We start from the raw sequence: 21,730 nt of genomic DNA on the forward strand, positions 1-21,730 counted from the left end.
AGTGAGGGAGAGAGAGAAACAAAAATTTCTTTGAACACCTTTTACTCATTGAGCCATTAGTAGAACCAAGCCGTTATTGTGAAAAGCAGGTGACTTTGCACAACACGTGGGTTCAGTCCCCGGCATTCTCTCGCCCACTCAGCTGGGGAGGGTCAGCCGGGGGCTGCGGTGCGGGTGCTCGGAAAGTCCCTCAGAGGGCTCGTTGTTCCTTTAGGTATAAATGTGATCCTGCCGGCTGCATCAGCGTGTAGGAGTCACCACCCTCTGGGATGTGGTCCAAGCCTCTGTCGTTGATCGTGATGGCCTTGGGCAGCTGGGACAGACTGCTGTTGTCCGGAGTTTGTTAGTGATTGCAGATCCAGCATGAGTACAGATCTTCAGAGCTTTTCCTTGGGAAATTTTCGTATAGCGTATTCGTTTTCAGCAGGCAATGTTACTGTCTTTGACCTGCTGTTTTCTGTTACAGCTCCGTGCAAATCCATAGGTGCCTGTACAGCTCGTTCACGCAAGCTCATACAGAAGGGACCTCCGGGGCAACTGGCTGCCACATTCATGTATTCTTTCTCCATCAGTCCTCTTCATTGGCTTATAATGAGGTGGAGGAACCATGGAAGAAGCTTTAACTGTGTCTTGCTGTAACTTGTATTAAAGTTAGGTAACTCCTGTAATACTGGAACATTTTCTCTTCTTGAATTCAGAATTGTCATGCACTTGATGAACGAGTCTGCTCAGAGCTGGAAACTGCGCCAGCAGCTCTAGACATAAGGGAGTGTTGCCCATAATGTAATCCCTGAACTCGGATGTATGCAGCACAACAGAAAGACCTATTACTTTAAAAAAAACACCACCACAACACCAAAATCCTTGGCTTGGGCAATTCCAGACTTCCTCAAATGAGAGCATGGTTTAGATTTAATAGTTTGTGACTTAACACAGATAGCAAATTAATTTGTATCACGGAGGTGACTAAGCTTTTCCATCATTTGCAAATCACGTGGCATTTATGATGGCCCATAAAACGTGTTTTGGAAGAAGAGGGCACTGAAATATCCTGGGGTGGGTTCTTGGTGACCCTTTCTTGAACTTCAGCTGTCTTTGATAATCCAAGTACACTCCTTCAAAGCCGTCACAGTCAATCAGGTCACTCAGTGCTTTGGAACTCATATCTTCAGCTGTTTTCACTGCTGTGCCTGCACCTCCAGTCATTGAGCTAAACGTCCATGTGAAGCCTGGACTTGCTGCAAGACTGGCAACAGCGTGGAGAACTGAGCAGCAGATTAAGTTAAATCCATAAGGGCTGTTTTTGTATGTCTGCTGAATTGGTGTTATGTGGACCCGCAAGCAGTCTCCCCCACACAGCAGGCACTTGAGCACTGTTTACTGCTCACTGTACCACACTGTACCTTCGGGAGCGCTTCTGCTCTTGTTCTTTCCAGGATGCTGGAAAACCTGGTCCTTTAAGGGTTGCTGTTGTGCAATACAGCACACAGATACCTCGCTAGATTATGAAAAGGAAAAGAGAGCATTGCAGACAGGTCAGTCCTGGACATATATATGCAAGCCCATATGTGTCCTGGGCTTAACATACATATATAAATTACATTTAATTACTGAGATGTACTTTGCAGTTCATTCTGGTTTATGTTATTGTGTAACTGGGTGCAATAACAACATATATTCAAAATCAGTCTGCCAGTCATGACCAATCGCTTTATTTCTGATTTCATGTCAATCGCATCTGAAGTATGGCCGATACCTCAGGGCAAGTTTCCGTCAGATACTTTTGTTCTACAAAATCTTTTTGAGCTAAACGGTCTTCCCAATCAGTCACAGTGACATCCCTAGAAAATACCCACCTCATATAGATTATGGAAGTTCAGTGTGAATGTCAGACATAAAAATCTTCCAGAAGTAAGACAGAGCACTTATAAACTATCCCAAATTTAAGGACCCTCAAGATGAACGAGTGTTGAAGGGCTGCTTTGAAATTAACAGTTTCTTTGTGAAAGTCTTCAGGATAAATTTTGCATGATTTATCCTCTGCTAAGGGGGAGGTTTTATTATGAAAAATGACAGGAATAACAAACATTAATCCTAAACTAAATCAGAGAGCTCAAATGTACCAGAAGAAATAGAATTCTGTAATATTTGTAAAATACATGAGTCTGAAGAGTCTGTATTACATAGCTGAAAGTATATGGGAGGTAAAAAGAAATTGCAATGCCCGTGGCTTAATTGAAAATGGGCAATTTCTTCCTTCCAGAAATTATTTTCAAATAAGTTGACAGATGATCTTATGAAGATTGTATGCTGGCTTTCTGAAACTGTTTGTATTTTCCCATAGTAAGAATCTCTACTTGAACTGTAAGATACACGAAACTGTGACTATTTGTGTTGCCATAATCCTGAAGACAGGCTCATTTATTGTTTGTGATCATCTTCTAGATTAGTATGATTAGGAAATGTGCATGAAGTTTTATATATTTTCCTCTTTCAGGTGAAAAAACAGATTGCATGGACTCCTGAAACTTTGTTTTAAACTTTTTAGAAAGAGTTGCTGAGTATACAAAAGACTAAAGAGTATACAAAATATGAATTACGAATGTATAGTCCTGTTGTTAATTGGAGTTGGAAAAAAATATCTGCCATCCTGGGACATCAAGGTAGACTGCTGAGTATAACACATTGCACACTTAATGACGTTTTCCATGGATGGATCAAAAATTATTAAAATGTAATTTCTTAAATCAAGCCAAATAATGAAATACACATGTGTCAATAGTTAAAGCAGAACAGTGAGTCTATTTTAACATAGTAATTCTTGTAGGTTAAGTCAAAAAGACTAGCTAATCCCCTGGTGGTTTTGTGTGCTTTGTTATAGATGTGATCAGAAGGGTCAGTAGAAGCGAGTGAGCAGGGGGAGCAGAAAACTTGTCAAGCCTGTGTTGCCACTTCTGCCCTTTCAGACCTTGCAGGGCACAGAGGCAAGAGCGTAATGAACACCAGCGATGATTTTATCAAAAAATCTGGCTGCGGCACAATGGGTTTTTTTCAGTATCGTTTCTGAAAGGGTGATGCACCAAATAACTCAAGGTCAAAGAGAATGGTTCGCTGGTTTCTGATCGCTTTTTTAAGAATTGTTTTACAGAACAAAAAGCAATCTGTAAACTTTGATAACGTGGCAGTTTCGGTGGCTTGGCTTGTGTCTGTGTGGTGGTTATGGGTACCTAGGTTTAAGGCTTTATGCATTGCATCTCCAAGCAAAGGGTTTAGATGTACCTTGGCTGGAGTAGTCACTACATCTCTGTCTGGTGTTTTTCCAAGTAACTCTTTGGAGTATAAAGTTAGAGCAGTCGGTGTCTTTAGATAGGGTGCTCCCAACTCCAAGGCCTTGGTTTTGAGATCACAGCCATAACATGGGAGGGGAAAAGGGCAAAGCTGTGTTATTGCTCAGCAAACACACGTTACCGAGGTTAGAGGATGCCATACACAAAATGCATTAGAGGGGCTGTTTCAGAAAAGAAAGTTCCAGTCTCAAGGTTTTTGCTCTTGCAAGCATCAGTTGTAAGATGCAACGCTGCAGCCTCCATGCTTTTGGAAATGCCGGGGAAGAAAACTGTGAAAATACTTGCAAAGCTGCTTCTTTCTTCTCCCAAAGTCTGTCCCACTTGCAGTTAAATTCTACCTTGGCTCACAAAGTTTATTGTGGTTTTAACTCTTAAGTTATGCAACCTATTAGCTATTACACAAGCAGTAGATGTGGTTTTCCAGACTTGTTTGAAAGAAGGACAGTGCCGCAGTTGGGTGTTAGCAGGCTCAGGTGTGTGAGAAGCTTTACAAGATCCAAGTTAAATATAGTTCCTGTGGCAACGTGATTTTTTAGTTCTGATCAGCTGTATGTAAAAGAGGAATAGGGGAGACAATGGTAGGTGAAGGAACAGAACCAAAATAAAGGCATTCATCTGGTTTCCTTGACGTAAGTTAATGTTCACTGCGATCATGGAGGAGAAGAATAATATTTGCACAGAAACAGATATGGGTCCCTCTTACTGAAGGCAGCTCTGTATATTGGAGGGATTATAAATGATGGAAACAGAAGAACAAAAGCAGGAGAACTTTGCTGATGATATATGGAGGCTGACACTTTCAATGGAACTGGTAGAATCTGCAGATCTGTCATGGTATTAGGCTGGAATGATTAAGAGTTTGAATGTTGAAAGTAGACTTTTTAAACTGAAAGTCATGTCTGAAGGAAACCAGTGATACCCACATACTGGGAAGTAATTTTGCCCCTTTTATTCAGAGATGAAAAACTGTGGGTATTCCATTTAAGCTGCTTCTAAGCAGTTGGTAATAAAATTATCTTGGTGATGTTGTAATTCTGCTTCACAATAAACATTGTAGACCTGCAATATCATGCTTGAAAGGAAAACAAACAAGTTTCAGGCTACATTAATATCATCTGAAAGATGGGTAATTATCACCTGCGTTTCAAAAGAGTATCACCAGAGAAGTGCAATGTACATGTGTAAGCCTACGATGTCTAGTATTTGGTATAGTTATTTCATTTCTAAATTTACTTTTCTAAAATATTTTCTGTTTCTAAAAATTTATTGTTAGGACACCGTTACCTTTACCCTATTTTCACACCATTGCTGGCAAAACCAAAATAATTTTAAGTTTAGCTTTATTTTTCTGAAGTAGTCAACACAAAGTTCTATGCTGCTTAACTAGTGCAGAAAATATTTTAAATAATTTTAGAGATTAATCCAGTATGGGGTTTTTTCGTTTGGTGATTTGGTTTTTGGTTTTATTTTAGTTGGTTTTGGTTTTTTTTTTTCATTCTACCTATTTGTTCTTTAAATGATATTTCCTGGTGTAGGATAACGATCCGTGTTTTAGTCCACTTAAAGCATTAGAAAATGATTAATTATTGCTAAAAATCAATGCACAATAAAAATTAGTAATAACACCGAGGTCACTAACTCTTGGCTTTAATGGTTTATAATTTCAGATGTGTTCTAAAAGGATCCTGTATTGTTACTGCACTTTAAGCATATAATATGCATCTCAGCTGACCAGTGCTCCTTTAAATAATTGCAGTAGTTAAAAATAAGACCTCAAAAATCTGAGGCCCAGAAAATGGGAGACAGCGGAAGGAACTATTTAGAGCAAAGTATGTGTTACTTGTATGTATGCTTACAGGGCTGGGGAAATAATGAAATTACGGTAATGTGGTGTTTCCTCACTCCTAACACTGTCTATGTATGTTGTGTACAAAACATCATTAGCTGGTTCTTATTTTTATAAGGGCATGTTGAACATTACCTGTCTTTTGAGACACAATTAATTACTTGTATTTTAGTAACAAGCTTGAAATAATTCACTTAGAAAAGTATTGCTTTACTTAAGGAAACCCTTCCATCCTGGCATACTTACGGTACATGCATATATGATTTTACAGAACTTAGCTCAGTCCTGTAGCAGCACTTTAATCCATTCTTCATCAGGATTTCACATACTTTTCCAGCTAAAGATAGAAATGAAAAGTGTCTCCGTTGTATCATCCATATAATGTGGCATGTTTAAAACTTACTGAAACAGAAAAGTGAAAAGTTGTTTTTACAGTCATATGCATATATTTAGTGGTCCACATTAGCATAGTATCTGAATGTGTCTCTTTAAAAAACCTCATCTCCCTGAACTTCTTTCTTTAAGCACTACAAACTGAGGACTGTGGGTTTAAAATTTAAATCCCTGCCTGGCTGAGTTGTCAGAATTTTGTAATGTAAAAAAATCTCTGCCCCTGCAAAGCATGCGCATGCACACACATACGCATACGTACATATGTGCAAATAGGGACCTAATTTAAAAATTAGGGACCCGTATGTGCAATTATGGACCCGTTGTAAATGTGGGGGGATCTGGCAGTGCTCCCACAGAGTCCCAGCATGGGGACAGCCGTGCCGGCAGCGATGCGGGCAGCACCCCCCACCCAGGGCAAGCCCTTCCTTCGGCAGTCACAGGGTGCTGCTCCGCAGGTCCCCGGGTGGCCTGTAACTAGTGCTTTACAAAACCCCCACCGCTGGCTGCAGCGCACGAGTGGGAGATTGCGCACGGTTCTCAGAGTGAGGCTTTGCTGGTCTTGTTAGTCAGAGGAGATTTATCTCCAGATACGTGACTCTGTCCTGTTGGCAAACCAATACTGGAAAAAAATTGTGGAGGAGTAGTGTAACCTTGGCTTGTTATGTGTCAAATACTCTTACACCAAAATTATATACAGCCAGGCTAAGTAAGAGTATTGCAAGTAGCCTGCTGCCAAGAGTAACTTGGTTTAAGGAAATGTTCTGTGGTCACTGAACATAAGCTGTATCAATATACGGCAAGCCTGAGAGAAGTATGGAAAGAAGCTACAGGTCTGATGCTGCTATAGTCCTTTCATTGCTGGAAATGCTCGGTGCTGGTTTGCATGGTGACTTTGGAAAGACTTCTGATTTTTTTTCAGAAACCTAAATACATCTTGTGCAGATCTGTGAGGATGCTGGAAAGCAATCCCACTGCTGGACGTGGAACAGTACGGTGGGACAGCACGTTTGCCTAAGTACAGGCAGGGGTTTTTCAGTGTCTTTTTACCATGTGATTTTGACAGTATTATTGGTACAGAGCAGAGGAATGGGGAGTAAAAACACTAAAGGGAAAGAGCAGGAAGGCAGGGGGAAGAAAAATATTTTGGTATTGGTCAAAAGAGTACTTGAAAGGGCTGTTGGACTAAGCTGAGGAAGGAGAAACAGGAGTGTGAAGCTACGTCAAGGAAAGAATTTCTGAAGAGATGCATGTAAGTAGGGAGTTTAGGGACTAGAACGGTCCATCGGGGGCAATAAAGGAGAAGGAGTTTGGGGCTTAGTTCCCTTTGTCGCATCTAGCATGGGGTGGCCTGCTTTACTCTTGTGCTTTACACTGCTTAGAGGGGGGCAGGAATCGTGCCTGTTCTTCATGTAGGAACATCCTGTTCGTACTGTGTGGCTAACGCCTGCTGTAGGAGTTGAAGGGTTGACCGTTACAGAAGCATTAACTGTTTGTCCTTTTCTTAGTCTTTGTGTTTCGACATGTTTTATATTTCTGGAGTTTAGAGGTCGGAGTTAAGCTGAACTCGGTTTTCTAGAAAGACGCCAATTATCACTAAGTAACCTTAACCCTGTGCTTAAGACATCTTTGTCTCCGTGTATTCAGAGTTCCTACAAAGTAGTCAAAGCTGTTTAGATTTAGAACATGTAACATGAATTTAGCATATGTGGCATCCTGGGAATTTTGGGGCAGCATTTTTTCCTGTGTTTCATTCCATGTTCTTTGGTGTCGTGAATTTCCAGCACTTCCCTAGTCAGGAGCATTTTGGTTTTGTACAAAAAGCAAAACTTCTACCTTTTGTGGAAAGGTAGGAAAGAAACCATAATTCCCTATAATAAAAAGTGGAAGGCTGTGTCAATGTGTTATGTCACAGAAGCCGTCTTCATTCTTCACCTTGTCTCGCTGAGTGTGTAAATAGCATTTGGGCCAGTCTGGGGGTGGAGGACAGGATTTCTGTCATACAGTTTTACTGAGTGTTATTAAAGCTATTGCAATAAAAATACTCCAAAGCACTTGGTGTGCATTCAAAATGGATGCAAGAGAAATAGTCTTTGGTAAGAAAAAGCAAGAATTAGACTTTTTCTGGATTTTGTGGTTTTTGTTTTTTTTCCCCTAGAAAGGTTAGTGGAGGTCTCCAAATTCCAAGCTAATTTTTTTTGGTCTGCTTCTTGCATGATTCTACATTAAATTATGTTTTTAAGCAGCCTTTTTAATAGTCACTTTCATATCTCTCTTGTATTTATTATTGCATTTCTCCAAATCCTTTTTCTATTATTTTAAGCACTTTCACTGTGTATGACTGTACTACCAGGAAATAAGTCATTTCAGGGTGGTGATGGAATTTGGGTTGTGCAGCCTGATGCTTTTATTTGTGTGGGTTTTTTCCCCATTGGAAACAAAAGAGGTAATAATTGAGGTTAGAAGGTGAAAGTTCCTCTACTAAGGGAGATCGGAGATCTTTCCTTTTGCAAAAGCACATTCGACTGCCGAGAAAGTCTGTACCAACAGAAATGTCTTTTTTAATATCACTTCTGTTCATTTTAAAGCCCCTTAGTAAACTCAGCGAAACAAGCCGTGTTAGGTGTTAGGTATGGTAGTTGGATAGAATTGTCTAGGGCAGAAGTAACCTTCTCATCCTGAAGCTAAAATCTGCCATTCTTGTTTAAAGAGGGGTAGTGAGTAAAAAATCATTTTCTTGACTCTTTAGAGGTCATAACTGAAACACAGTTAGGGACCTCACAGAAGTAATAACATTAATCTGATACCTTTAATGACTCAGAAATACCCAGCTGTCATGAATTTGTACCAGCAAGTAAAGTTATAGCTTTTATGACCAAGTTGCTGCATCTGAGCATTTCACTGAAAACAAAAACGGTGTAAAGAAAGGAAATATAGTTAGTTTTGCATAATCAGAAATTACTAAATTGTCCTGTAGTTTCCAGAAGTTAAGAAAAACACTGCAGTCACACAGCTGTCTATTTAGATCTTGGCATGCTGGAAACATCAACAGATCCTACCAGTTCAGTTGGAAAACTACTTTTGTAGAAATGATGGCTAAAATAAGAGAGTGGTACAGACCACAAGCAAAGAGTCCTTGTCATTGTTGTCCCCTTTACACATTTTTCAACACACAGTGCTTTGCCTTCCCGAGCTATAAGTCGGCATCAAATTTGACATGATAAAACTTTAAACTTATTTGTGACTCACCCCTGCATTAAAGATGAAGGGTGTTTTTCTCCTCTCCCTGCCCCCCCCTCCGTAGGATGCAGCTGAGAGAGTCTATTTAACGTGCTGAAATCACTGCAAGCTCTTTCATTGATTTCAGTAGAGGCTGGATTAAGCAGGTTTTGTCTTTGAACTTTGCTTTTAACAGAAGGAGGGTTTTTTTTTCCTTTGCCTTAGCATTAAGTGGCATACCACCTATTAATTCGCCACAATCAAGGCAATGGTAGTATTAGCATCAAAAGAAATGGAAAAATAATAAATGGTGATTCTCTAAACTGACTTCCTTTAAACCTAACCTGCTGTAAAGCAAGGCTGCATGTACATGCTGGAATACGGGACAAGTCTTTGCAAGATTGGAGCCTAATCTTCAAGTTTTGTTATCTGTATTCCAAGACATTATTTATGATTTATTGTGCAGAAATTAAAACAAATCTGAATTGTTTACGCATTCCACTGATGTTCCATAGATTAGTGTTTATTATTTATTAAGGATATTTTCTTGACATTGTTAATATATATGTTAATAATTTCCTGTGATATTTAATATCCCTAATCTGCATACACTGCTCTTCATACCTACAGTTCCATTAACAAAGCGGGGAGAGAATCTGTTTGTACCTGCATATACAGCTTTTAAAATTAGTAGGCTCTTTTTCCTTTAACTTTTCTAATACACTTTATTTATTAATACTGCTTTTCAGAAAAAACAGAGAACAAAGGACCTGTCCCAGCTGTTTCATTCATACAATCCATATGATCATAAGGTAAGAAAAAAAATACACTACGTATGTTTGTTGTTTAGAATAATTCCAGACATTGGTGATAACTATATATTATGTTTAATGCATAAATGAGGGGAAATGACAAAATTGAAAGCGCCATGGTTTTTGTGTTACTTAAATTATGCTGTCCTCTAGATGTGTCTTTGTTTCTTCAAGCCAAGCTGGAAAAGCTGCATTTTCTGATTTGTGAAACCAATGACTCACATTAACCTCACAGAAGTATAATTTATAGACTGACACTAAATCCTGCGAAGTGACCATATGCGGTGTCGCATTACCCTCTTTTTTTCTGTCTCTTTAGAAATCACGTTACCATTGAGTCTGTTGCTTAGCCGGTTGTGTCAATTAGGCCCTGAGATACATGATACTAATGAATTATCTATTGATTCTGGAAGCATCATTGGAAGAGGCTGCTTTGTTGACAGCCTGGTGGTTGTCTGATGGAAGAAGAAATATACATCATCGTTATAACTTGATCCTTATTTGTAAAGTCTGGGAACCCTCATAAAAAACAAAACAAAACAAAAAAACCCAACCAAACACCCCACACACACCCCACCCCAACTTCTTTATTGTATCCCATACTGTAGGGTAAGAAAAAGTCACTTTCCTAAAGACATTGCAATGTCAAATAAAAACCTAAAGCTGTTACAAGACGATTTTGGAGAACCAGGAGGCAGAGATCACAGCGTTTCTGTGCTGTAACTATGTTGTGGGGGGTTGTAGACATCATGCAAAAGAGAGCATTAAGCAGCAGACTGAAGGAGAGTTAAGTAGGTTTGTAAATATTTTGGGGGAGTTCCTCCCAACTTGGATGCATATGTGTTTGCGTTTGGTTTTTTTAAGCAAATGTACTAAATCCTTTAACAATTTGTCAGCAGCAGGAGATGATTGGTTTTACTGCTTGTTTTGCAAAGCGTGTGATTTTGCAAGTATCCATTTCAGAAAAGAAAAATTTGAAACATTTTTGTTTGTTTGTTTATTTAGACATTTCATAGGAAGGATCTGAACTCTACCCCTTCTTTTGCTGGCCATGTACCAAAAATGGCTATACACTGGAAAAATTAGCTAGGTTTTGTATTTGGGGGAAGAAGGTGACAGAAGTGTGTATGTATGGGCACCTGTGTCTGAGTATGAGCACGTGTGTGTGTATGTGTGTGTAATCGCACATATATCTGTGAGAAATACATTGTGTAAATATTAATGGGTTACATTTCTCAGGCAGGTTGTAACTGTGAGAGTTCCATAGTTATCAGTAACTTGGAAATTAAAAAAAAACACGTTTCAAACAGTAGGTGTATTCTATATTTTTAATATTTATATATCATTTCAAGTTAAATCCGTAACTTCAGAGTGGTTTTTTATGCCTAGACCTACCATGACAAAGATTGGTAAAGCAGATATTAAAGGCCTGTGAAAACTGAAAAACGTGAAGAATAAGGAAATCGGGGTGGCAAGGTTTTGAACAGGATCATTGCTTTTTTGAGTTGAAGCATTTTATGGTAAATGTAATAGTAAGTCAATTAAGATCTAATAAGGAGAAGCAACTGATAAACCAGAAGCTTTGATATTCCTCTCCGTGTCTAAATTCTTCTGTGCCAAACACTTTTTATTCATAGTACAAGGAAATTCCATTATTCTTTTATTAGCACTTTTAATGGAGCTTGGCCATTTGTAACTCCTGCTGCCTTCCTGCTCATATCCTTTGTGGCATTATATCAAAGTATCCTCAAATGATTTTGGCTTCAGTTGTGAAGGCTTGTGCACTCTTTACAAATTAGTCATCAGGCAATGTGGAATTGAATATAAATGCTTAGATATATTCCCTTTTGATCTTTGTTTTAGGACCTTTAATAAATTATTAAAAGTAGCACAATTGTTTGATGAGTGATTTTTGAAGCTCCACTCTTTTGCTACTTCCAAGCACATTCTGCGTATGTATCTGAGAGTAAAACGGGGGGGGGAAGGACAAGGAAAGTATATTAAAAAGGTGATCTTGCCTTATTTTCCATTTGACAGTGAAAGTTTTTCTTCTGCTACTTACTATTTGTAGTGGCTGCAACAAACTCATTGCAGATTTCTTGTCCTGTGCTTTTAATTTCCACCTCCACTGTCAATTTCACAATTGTTGCAGTCCAGGGGAGGGCTTTTATTTTTTTCCATTAACTCTAGCATAATCAACATTAGTTGAAAATACAGTTATTTCAAGTGGAGGTCTGTGTTAGCTTTAATTCTGTTTGGTCTGATGTATGTGGCGGAAGGGTTAATTTTTGGGGGTGGTGGTTTGCTATTTTGTAGATTATTTTCAGCAAGCATAAAAAGGAGATTTTACGATGACTTTGTGGAAGTGTTGGTGATGCAGGATCACAGCACAAATGACTTGAATTACTGGCCTCCAGGATTCTTAGTTGGTTGATTAAAAGGTTTTGTTCTGAGAACCTTTTTAAGGTAGAAAAGATAATGTTAAAGGCTATGTTGGACCTTGGTTTAAAACAGATATAAAAAGGAAGCTCGTGAACCACGGTGGCTGGAACAGGGCTGTCTACAGAGATTGTGTAGTCCTTCATCCTTTGGTGATGGGATTCACTTAGGAAAGAGAAAGATCAATCAGAAAATGTTCATTCTTCCAAGTTTGTGCTTCAGTCACTAAACCAGAAAGTGGTGTTTGGATGGAGTAGCTACACTAACCTCATTACTATTTATGCTTGGTCAGGAGACCAATACCTGTTAGAAATGGTTGCTATTCCTGGAAATTTTACCTTCAGTATATATTTGCCTAGGTAGTGTAAGCTACTGCATCCTGCAAGATGTTTTAAATGTTTGTGGTTCTGCATTCCCAGGTGAAAAGCCAGCTCTTTTGTGGAGGGGGAAAGCAAGGATTTGCTTTTCCTTCTACTTCCAGGTGTGGAGTCTTATCCTGTATCTAGTGATATATTCACTTAATTCAGCAGGGGAGGGAGCAGAGCATTTAAATCCTTCTATGCTGAAGGGATGGAAAAGTGGGAGGTAATTCTGCCCTGTGGATAACAGGGGAGGAGCAGTTACGCCTCTGTATTCTTTAATGCCTAAATATGTATAGGTTACCACCTAGTTGCCCTTCTCACTGTTCAGATGAAACAGTACAACAGCAAATCTCAAAAATTGCCCTTTGGTTGTGTATTTACCCTGTCTGGGGGGGATTTGATCCTGTTCTCTTACACCTAGCATCACCCTAGTTCTAACACAGCCTCCGACTACAGGACCTGCGGGTCTTTCAGATACCAGGTCACTGACAGAGCTTGTTGTAGCATCACTCTTGCATGCCTGGCAAATATTTTGAATTCTTAATGTCAGACACACATGAAAAACTCACTTTTCTCAGATTTTCGGTGTTGTTAAAATAAACACACACCACCTAAAATTCATTCTTTCCAAAATTCAACAATTATTTAGGAAATGCTATTGTAGGAAGTGTATTTTGGTTATGAAAAACTGTTCCAGGTGGGTGTTTGCCATTTGTTCAAACTCGCTTCAGTTAGCATGTGTAAAAATGTATAGAACTCTATTTGTAGACGAAGCCATTCCTTGTTCTGAAATTTTTGCTTATTCCTGTGTTTAGGTGGGTTATAGGAGTATATATAGTCTGGCTTTCTTGAGAGTAAGGTTCTGACTGCTGTGTAACTTTTCTCTAGTTAGCAATAGCACAACTCTTTCAACAGTGGCTTATTCTAGGATCATTGGAAAAATCAGAAAAATGACAGCCTCGTAAAGCTGTACCAACAACAGTTTTAGTGATTTAAGATGAAAAATAAGATGTTTGAGAAGTGTTCTTTTTACCTTTGGCTATAATCTGGCCAATGTTGTACTGGCTCATTTAATGAAAGGTTATATTTGCACACGAGTAATTCCAGTTGCATTTTTTTGTGTGTGTACCCGGTGAGGTTCCACATTGCACGCAGCAAGAATTGTATTCTGTCTGCGGTGGATTGTTTAACTCCCTTAGTGTCTCTCTCCCAGAAGATGTTGTGGCCCAGTTTTTTGAAAGCCATTAAGGCAGTTGTGATAGCAGGTTACCTGGTCAAAACAATAGGTTTCAGAAGCTTAATAGGAGCTTCAGGATCCAATGTGCAAGTGTCCGAATTTAGCAGCACAGAGCCCTAGTTCCCGTGCTTTTTGCAGAAGTATTCAGCCTAGCCCTGGAGCAGTTGTTTAAAACTATAGTCCTCAATTTATGCTCTGCAAAGGAATGTTTTTACGTAGGGTAAATATGCTCTAGCAGAACTGCTGTTCCTATATCAGAGGATAGCAGAGAGAGACCTTGGGCCAGGTCCACACATGCCTCTGGCAGCATCGTGCTGCTTCAGTGAGAAATCCTCGGAGAGTCATGCTCAATACTCAGCTCTGGACTCGTTTCTGCCTTTTGCAACCTGAATCTCTTGCTCAAGAATAGGGCATGAACTATGAAAAAATAAGGTCATGTCTTACAGCATTAGTGATTTATTTTAGTGTATACTGTGTCCAACCAAGTAAGAAATAAAGTCAATGTTCATGTGATTTGAAAACAATTTTTTTGAGAGAATTTTTTTCCCCACGTTGAAAATACTCAGGATTAAAAAAATAAATCACTATTTCAAAATGTGCCTCAATACATCCAGTACTACTAAAATATTTTTTAAAATCTTTAAGACTCATGCTTTAAAATGTTCTGTTAATAAGTTCTGAAAATGTTAAAACACTCAAAAAACTAAAACACTGCCTGTGTGATTGGCAAGTTATAGGGACCGTTGTATTGAGACACGATTAAGTGGCACAAAGCTTGCTCTGATTTTGGGGTGGGGGGTGGGGTTGTTTTGGGTTTTTTTTTATTTCCTAGCTCTCAGCCTGGTAAACGATTTCAGGGGGTAGGGGTGATGTCCTGTATTCCATCGGCTTTGGCAAAGGTAGGTGTGTGCATAACTGACTCAAGGAAGATTAATAACAAGATTATGTATGGCTATCTTTAAAGTTAAGGTGCTAATGGCTGCTGTCACAGACTTACCATGATAATTGTTTTCAACCAATTATTTCAAGTGCACGGATTCTTGCTCCAATTTTTAACGGAAAATAAATAATCTAATGTCAGCATGCTTAATCTGTGGTTGTAGGGCACCTTTTTCGTCTGCTGGGTTCTCTAGCTCCTCTGGAGAGTCTGAGGTATTTGTAAGTCAGAAAAATTTAAAAATTATATACTACTCCACATTGCAAGAGGTTCTAATTAATGAGGGGGTGAAGCTGTGTTTTCACAGGAGCCACTCTCAGGCAGGTGGGGTCTCTTTTGGCACTGCCTGTGGAGGCACAGCTGTATGATCCAAGTGGTTTTCATTGATAGAAACAGAAAATATTAGTTGTAGCAATGCCCAGGCTGTGGTGTTGTTTGGAAATCATCTTGGACACCTGTGTGAAACGTGAAGTATCCAAAAGCAAGAGGAAGTCCCAGGTAAGGGGTGAGGGATTGGAGTCAGTTGGCTTCTGGTAGCAAAACCAGTCAAGTCTTGCTCCCCTTCCAGCCCCTGGGCTGCAGCTAGTGCCTCTGGGCAGTGGACAGAGTGGTGGCGGCACCGAGAACCAGCAAAACCGTCTTCAGCGTGGTGAGGGTTGCTTAGTGAAACAGCAGAAACGAGGGAGGTGGGAAGGTAAGCACTGCTGTTGGGACTGCGTTTCCTACCAGTGAGCTGCTTCCTTTCATTTTTTGCCCATGCTCAGGGAAGCTGGACCTTCCGTGCACCCCTCACAAATAAGCAAAACTGAGCAAAAAGAATTCTGATGTCTACTGAAAGACACAATTCTGAAATGCCTGGTGTTGGCTAACTTCCCGACGGCAGGCGTCACCATGCTACTCTGTTAATTAGATCCTGAAAACTTTGGTTTTGAAGGTGTGTCTGCACTGTGGTGTGATGTGATTACGTGAGAGGGCATGTAACTCGAAATGTTGAACACCTGTAGACTTGCAAGTGTTGCTATGAGAGTATTTTCTTAAAAGAAGCTAGTGAAAGACTAAAACATGGTTGCAGCATTAAGCATACTTGAAGGGTGAGATTTACGTCTTTCAGTGATCTGTGCTCGTACCTTTCCAGTAGTTGCTGACCTCCCAGACGTTGCCATCTCCGTTCACAGCCACTGGCATTACCACTAGCATGTTCAAGTCAACCAGGTTTGGATGCTTTTCGGAGTCTGGAAATGGGAAATCTCAGAACTGCTGAAAAGCACAAGCCATCCTTGCTGTTTTTCCTAACGACAGTAATGTTTCTCAGATATTAGCTGTGGTTTGTAAGGTGTGCGTGTGCAGTGGAAGTGTTGTGACTGTCTAGGTTTTACTTTTGAGCCAGAAAAAAAAGAAAGTGAGATACTGTCTCAGCCTTCAGATTTTTTGGGTAATGACTTGGGTATATGATTCTGGAAAATAACAAAAATCCTTTTAACCTGCTTTCCATTTATTCCAGGAGCAGCATAGTACTAAATCATAAGATGACTGTGAGGTTGCAATGCCTATGATATAAGCCACAGTCTGAATTTCCTAAAGCAGGTGCTTTGAATTGTTCTTCTGTAAGATGAAAAGGATTTCTGGGTTATTGCTGAAAAGAGACAGAGCCTTTTGCTATCTGCTGCTGCAAAATAGATTTCAGGTTTAATTTAATAGCTCAGATGTCAGATATGACCACGTTTTATGGAAATATTCTTATTGTAACCTACATCCTTTCTCCTCTTTTCCCTTCCCTCGTGTTCAAAACTGCTTTTTAGAGGAGGTTACATAAAGCTGTTTTGTGCACTTGATACGATGTGAGGCTTCAAAGAAGACCACTGAAAGAGAAAAGCAATTTCTGTTTAGAAGAGCGGTGCAGTGGCCTTGTGCTAATGGCACACTTGAACATTACTTGATGACAGTGAAGAAAATCTAATGGCCTGAAAACCTCCTACTTTTTCTTAACTCTTAGCTGCACTAAGTTTATGCCATCTGTAACACAGAGCAAGCTAATATACAGGCAGCTTAGAAATGGCTGTTCGAATACCAGGAATTGATTCAGGGTTTTGTAGAGAATGGAAGAAACAAGGAAAGCAATGCAATGGAAGGGCTTACTTCTCTGCTGAATACACTGTATAGAAAAAGATGTATCTGCTTTGTCTTAATTCTATAGCTGAATTGTTGGGATAAAAGACTTGCAATCTTATTTGAAGTGTATATTGCATCGAAAAAATGGGGGGGGGGGGGGGGGGAACACCAACAAACAAACAAACAACCCCAATTGCTGTATTTATTGCTGTAAAACCAATGGGTTTTTTTGTTCTTTTTATTTAACCTAGAACCTAAAATATATGCAAACAAGTAGTGTATATGTGCTTAGTGCTTTGGTTAAAACTACTTAATGCTAGTAACTTTTGCTGTAATTGGATATTTAAAGCATCCAACCCTGTCTGATGCTAACTAAATTGTTTGGGATTGTCACCTCAGTTATGAACCAGAAGGGAAGCTTTTCCTGATTTAGGTTAAACAGGTCTTTTTTCTATTGTTTTTAGATGATCTTTCTGAGAAACAATTAACAGTAGTTAAATCATGTTTGCATCTATACACAAAGGTTATGGTCTATGGTGTTGCACAAGCTTAGATGTTGAATGATATTTCACAGGTACTGATGTATCATTGAAATATCTTTACTAATGATCTTGAGAACAGTTTTAAGAAATAAGCTGATGTAATCCACACATACCCCTGTAAAAACATCTATACGTATTTTCAGTTAAATAATCATGAAAAGAGTGGTGATTTCCTTCACAGGTTTTCTCCCTCGTACAGCATGCAAAAGCTACCTGGTATAGCAGATTGTCTCAAACAAGTATTTCCTACCTCCAAAAAGAATATGGAAATATAAAATGAGAGGCAAGTTTTATGGTGACATTAAATATCTGTCATATGAATGCAAGTAAAACAAGTTGTTAGATGCACATTAATCCTCTTGTTTTCCAGAGAAAGGAAATAGATATCTTTTGCTGCATGCCTTGTATTGCTTATGTACCTTGTCCATCATTACTGTGGTACTGACACAAAAGTACGATAAAGAAAGGTATTTTAGGTTTTCTAAAATTAGTTGCCAGAAAAACTTGACATCACAAAAAGTGAATGGACCGACTCTGTTAAAATTTCTTTTAAGCTCTTAGTAATCCTGTGTTGGCAATGTGACGTGTAACTCTGTGGTCATTTCAGGTTCAAGTATCTTCTCTTCTCCAATTCCCTAACATCTCATGTCCCCTGTGTCTCTCTGTGGCTGGGCAGTTTGTAGTGGATTTGATCTCCCAGTCATCTTTCACCTTCTCTCATGTTTTTTTCTCCTCCTTCTTTCTTTTTTCTATTGCCATTTACACACACACAAGTTTATTTCTTTTTGTGTAGTCAACCCTCTTTTTTTTCTGTTTCTTCCTACCTACACTGTTCTTTGTGTAATATATTCTCCAAGTATTAACATCATATTCTCTCTCCATTTCCTTTAAGTCACCTGCCCTTTATTTTTTCTTGGCTTTTTTTTTCCTCTTTATCTGTACGGAGCCCCTAAGTCCTACAGCTGTCCTTTGTCATGGCATTACCGAGGCCGTGGGAAGCATCGTTGCTTTCGGCGGGGAATGGCATCAGTGCACCAGGTGTAGCAGGTGCGTGAGCGTGATGTCGTGGGAACGCACCGGCAGAGGCGGCGGCAGAGTTCTTCACTATTCAAGAATTTAAACTTTGCTGTTGACCTCAGTGTTTCTATGACCAAGCTCTTGAGCTTGCTTGCTTTTAATTAATTACATATCCAGAGACCCAGGTATTGGGAACTTCACTGATGGGTGTGGTAAGGAGCTTTACGTTCTGTTCCTATCTTCTCAGTGGAGTACAGTGGTTCATTTTGCTTGTAAAATTGCTCTGCTCTTCCTGTGTCCTTGAATTAATTCAACATGTTATCTAACGTTCTAGATGTTAACCAAAGTGGCATCAATACTTTTATTACCAGGTGAATGTGGGTAATCTTCTGGTACCAAAATCTTGGGTAAGATGTCTACTCTCTTGCATGGAGTGAACATATTCCATTTATACTTTTCTCCTTTATTTCTGTTTAAAAGCTTGTTTCAATGACCCTTTGATATAAAACTGTGAAGGAGGTGTGTATTTTCTGGCTTCATGTCGGATAATGAGAGTATGGAAATACTGATCTCCTTCTCCTCTCCTTCTGTATAGCCTTACGTGCAGGCACACACACATGCGTGCATGCACACACGAAACCCCATCATCAACAAAAACTGATTTGAGATTGATTGAGGAATTGATCTCGTGTATATCAAGTCAGTCAGGGAAGGATGGGATCACATTTTCCCCCATTTGTAATGAGTCAGCACTGGCTAATTCCATCTTCTGCTGTCATTTAAACTCTTGGAACTAGGCATGCTCTTTGAGTTTTTATTTGGTTGTAGTTTTCTCTTTCTACTGTACCACACTTAAAGAAGTGAAGAAAGGTTATTTATCATACAGCTGAAAAGGCAACTCTGAGTAAAGTGACCATGTAGAGCTATGGAGGGAATTTGGGCTTTAGGTTGTTCTACACAGGGACCTTGTTCTGCTGCTGTGTGTCGGCACAGCGCCCTTGGCCACGCTCGGCTTCGAAAGGCAGCAGGAGGAAGAGGCTCAAAATGAGCTAGCAAACCATGTGGATTTTGCATCTTTAATCCAGGTGGTTGTCACCTGCTGCAGAGCATCTGTCATAGCTGCACATGGAATTCAGGGTTCTTACAGGTGTGCACTAGGTCTGCCTGTGTCTGAGGGAGGGTGTCGTGATCTTGGGGGAGAAAAGGGTGTTTGTGTGAAGATGGCACTAGAAAAGCATCCTGTGGTTTGCACCAATCGCTCTTCCTTTCTGAGGGCTGCAGGATGAGCACTGAGGGATGCCAGTGCTCAGGTGATTCGGTGTGCATGCTGACAGCAGAACGAGCCACATGCAGCTGAATTACCCCGATGCTGACATATACCTATTCGTGTAAATTGGGGTGGGCTGCGAAACTGCTGACCCTCGTTCAAGGGTGGACTGCTGGGTCAGTAGCCTTTGAGTTCACTCTGCAGTGTAGACATGCCGTGGAGGTTTAGGTCCCAGCTCAGGGCAGACAGCATCTAAACCAGATGATTCGAATTCAGCTGTACTTGAGCTTTAGTGTATCAGAAGGAAGGAGTGGCCCTGCATAGAAAGAGAGGTACAAACCTGGATTTCATTATAAATGCATGTTAACAAAGCATTTTTCATTCCTTAAGTATAACATGTTCTTTGTATTGTTTTTCCTCCTTATTTTGGTATTTTATGAACATAAATTAGTTTTCATCAAAAAAATTATATCCGTCCAAAGGTGGGTAAAATAAATTATCCGCCCTTCCATGCATTTTGTGAGGGAAGGGCTCCTGCTTGAGAAGCTGGTATGACAGCTGTCTTCTTTGGGATTTACTTCATTTCAGATTTTGGCGAGATGCCAACATCAAAAGAAGTCGTCTTTCCAAGAAGCTGTAGCTTCTTCCTGTGATTCTGGAGACTGCCTCTCTTTGATGGCAGTATCTGAACTATAAGAGGTTTGTGAGGCCAATGGCAAATTTGAGGTTTGATATCTCACGATCCATCAAGATAAAAATGGGGGTGAGTTGGGGGGGTTGGGTGTGGTTGTATCTCCTTAAAGGAGCAGGAGCATTACAGTGTCTTTGTGATAAATGTAGCATTTTCTAATATCGCTGAAAGCAGATAAGAGGTTGATCTTTAAAGATGACATCTTAGTTCATATAAATGCTGCTTTAGGTCATGTTTAATTTTTCTTTCACCCGTTCCTGATATGATCGTGCTAGTCATACCTTGCCTCCTAGCCTTATAGAAGAGAAGATAGATATACAAGTGGTTGACAAAGGTCTTTAAAACACAGCATGAGATTTTTTTCCCAAAATGTATTTCTTGGAAACTTGATGTATCTAGCACACACAAGAAGAGAGGTGTTGTGATAAAACACTTCAGGTTGCAAGTACAAGCAGTCATGCTGACAAATCCTTTATTTCATACTGTCATGCTTTTTCCAGACAAAAATACCTGCGTATTCTTACAGCTACTTATTTTCACATCTCCTTTAATATTACTGGCATCGTTTACGAGGCATGTGTATGGCAAATTATGCTTCTTCGTGCCTTTTATTTTTACAAGCTTATTTTTTTATATAAAAGGCCTGCTTGGTACAAAACCTAACAAAACATAAGCCATCGCTGTTTCACATTGCAAACCCCAACCTTGTTTTCCATAGAACATTTGCAGAAAATGTGTATTATAAAACTAAAAATACGAACCATTTGTAAGCCCTGTGTGGGAACAGACATTAAATACCAATTCACGTGTCAGACAGACAGTGGCAGCTGCTTTGTTAATGTATGGCACAATCCCATATTAAATCAAACGACAAGTGCACGGTTTGACAAAGACTGTCATCAGTGCAAACATTATTAAACTCATTAAAGAGCTGGCTTTTAATTTTTTATTTAAAGCACATATATTTGCCTTGCAGAGGCTTGCTCGGTCAGAGCCCACCACAGCAAGCACTGCTTTTCCCGTTTTTTGCTGGCAGAGCCCGGTGTGCCTGGCCGCCCCTCAGGGCAGTGCTGCCGCCGCGGTGGTTACGGCTTCCCCCGCACAGCGCGTGTTGGGCTCTGCGACCAGAAATGCCATCTGAGAGCATGTCGCTCGGGATAGCACTCAGTGGTCTTTTCATTTTGATTGATGGCTCCGGTTTTGCACCATCTGGCTTCTGATAGGCTGCATTAATCATATTCCGAACTAAGAAAATTTAGGCAGGATGTTTTAATAAGTACACATGCGTGGAGAAGAAAGGCACAGGTATAAATGTGTTTGTGTATTTCATTCTATAGGTTCCAGTCGTACAAAAGAGAGCAACAGTCCTGTCATACACTTTGTGTTGAGATAAAGAAGTCCCCACATAAATCTTTACTTACAAATGCCCATATTTCGATTTTATTCATAGTATTATAACTTTATTTTATTTTGCTTTCTAACAGCTGTTTATAGTGACTGCCTTGTGTTGACATT

The 21,730-nt window shown here is 39.7% G+C and overlaps 1 protein-coding gene across 1 annotated transcript in view; it reads left to right on the forward strand.

Annotated features, from left to right (window-relative positions):
* CDKAL1 (CDK5 regulatory subunit associated protein 1 like 1) overlaps positions 1-21,730 on the forward strand; it is a 427,425-nt gene that overhangs the window by 322,987 nt on the left and 82,708 nt on the right. The window contains exon 13 of the mRNA XM_056332411.1: positions 9,552-9,614. Within this exon, the coding sequence (XP_056188386.1) occupies positions 9,552-9,614 (63 nt within the window). The remainder of the gene's footprint in view (positions 1-9,551; positions 9,615-21,730) is intronic.

This window comes from Falco biarmicus, chromosome 3 (assembly GCF_023638135.1).
Source record: "Falco biarmicus isolate bFalBia1 chromosome 3, bFalBia1.pri, whole genome shotgun sequence".
NCBI classification, from domain to species: domain Eukaryota; kingdom Metazoa; phylum Chordata; class Aves; order Falconiformes; family Falconidae; genus Falco; species Falco biarmicus.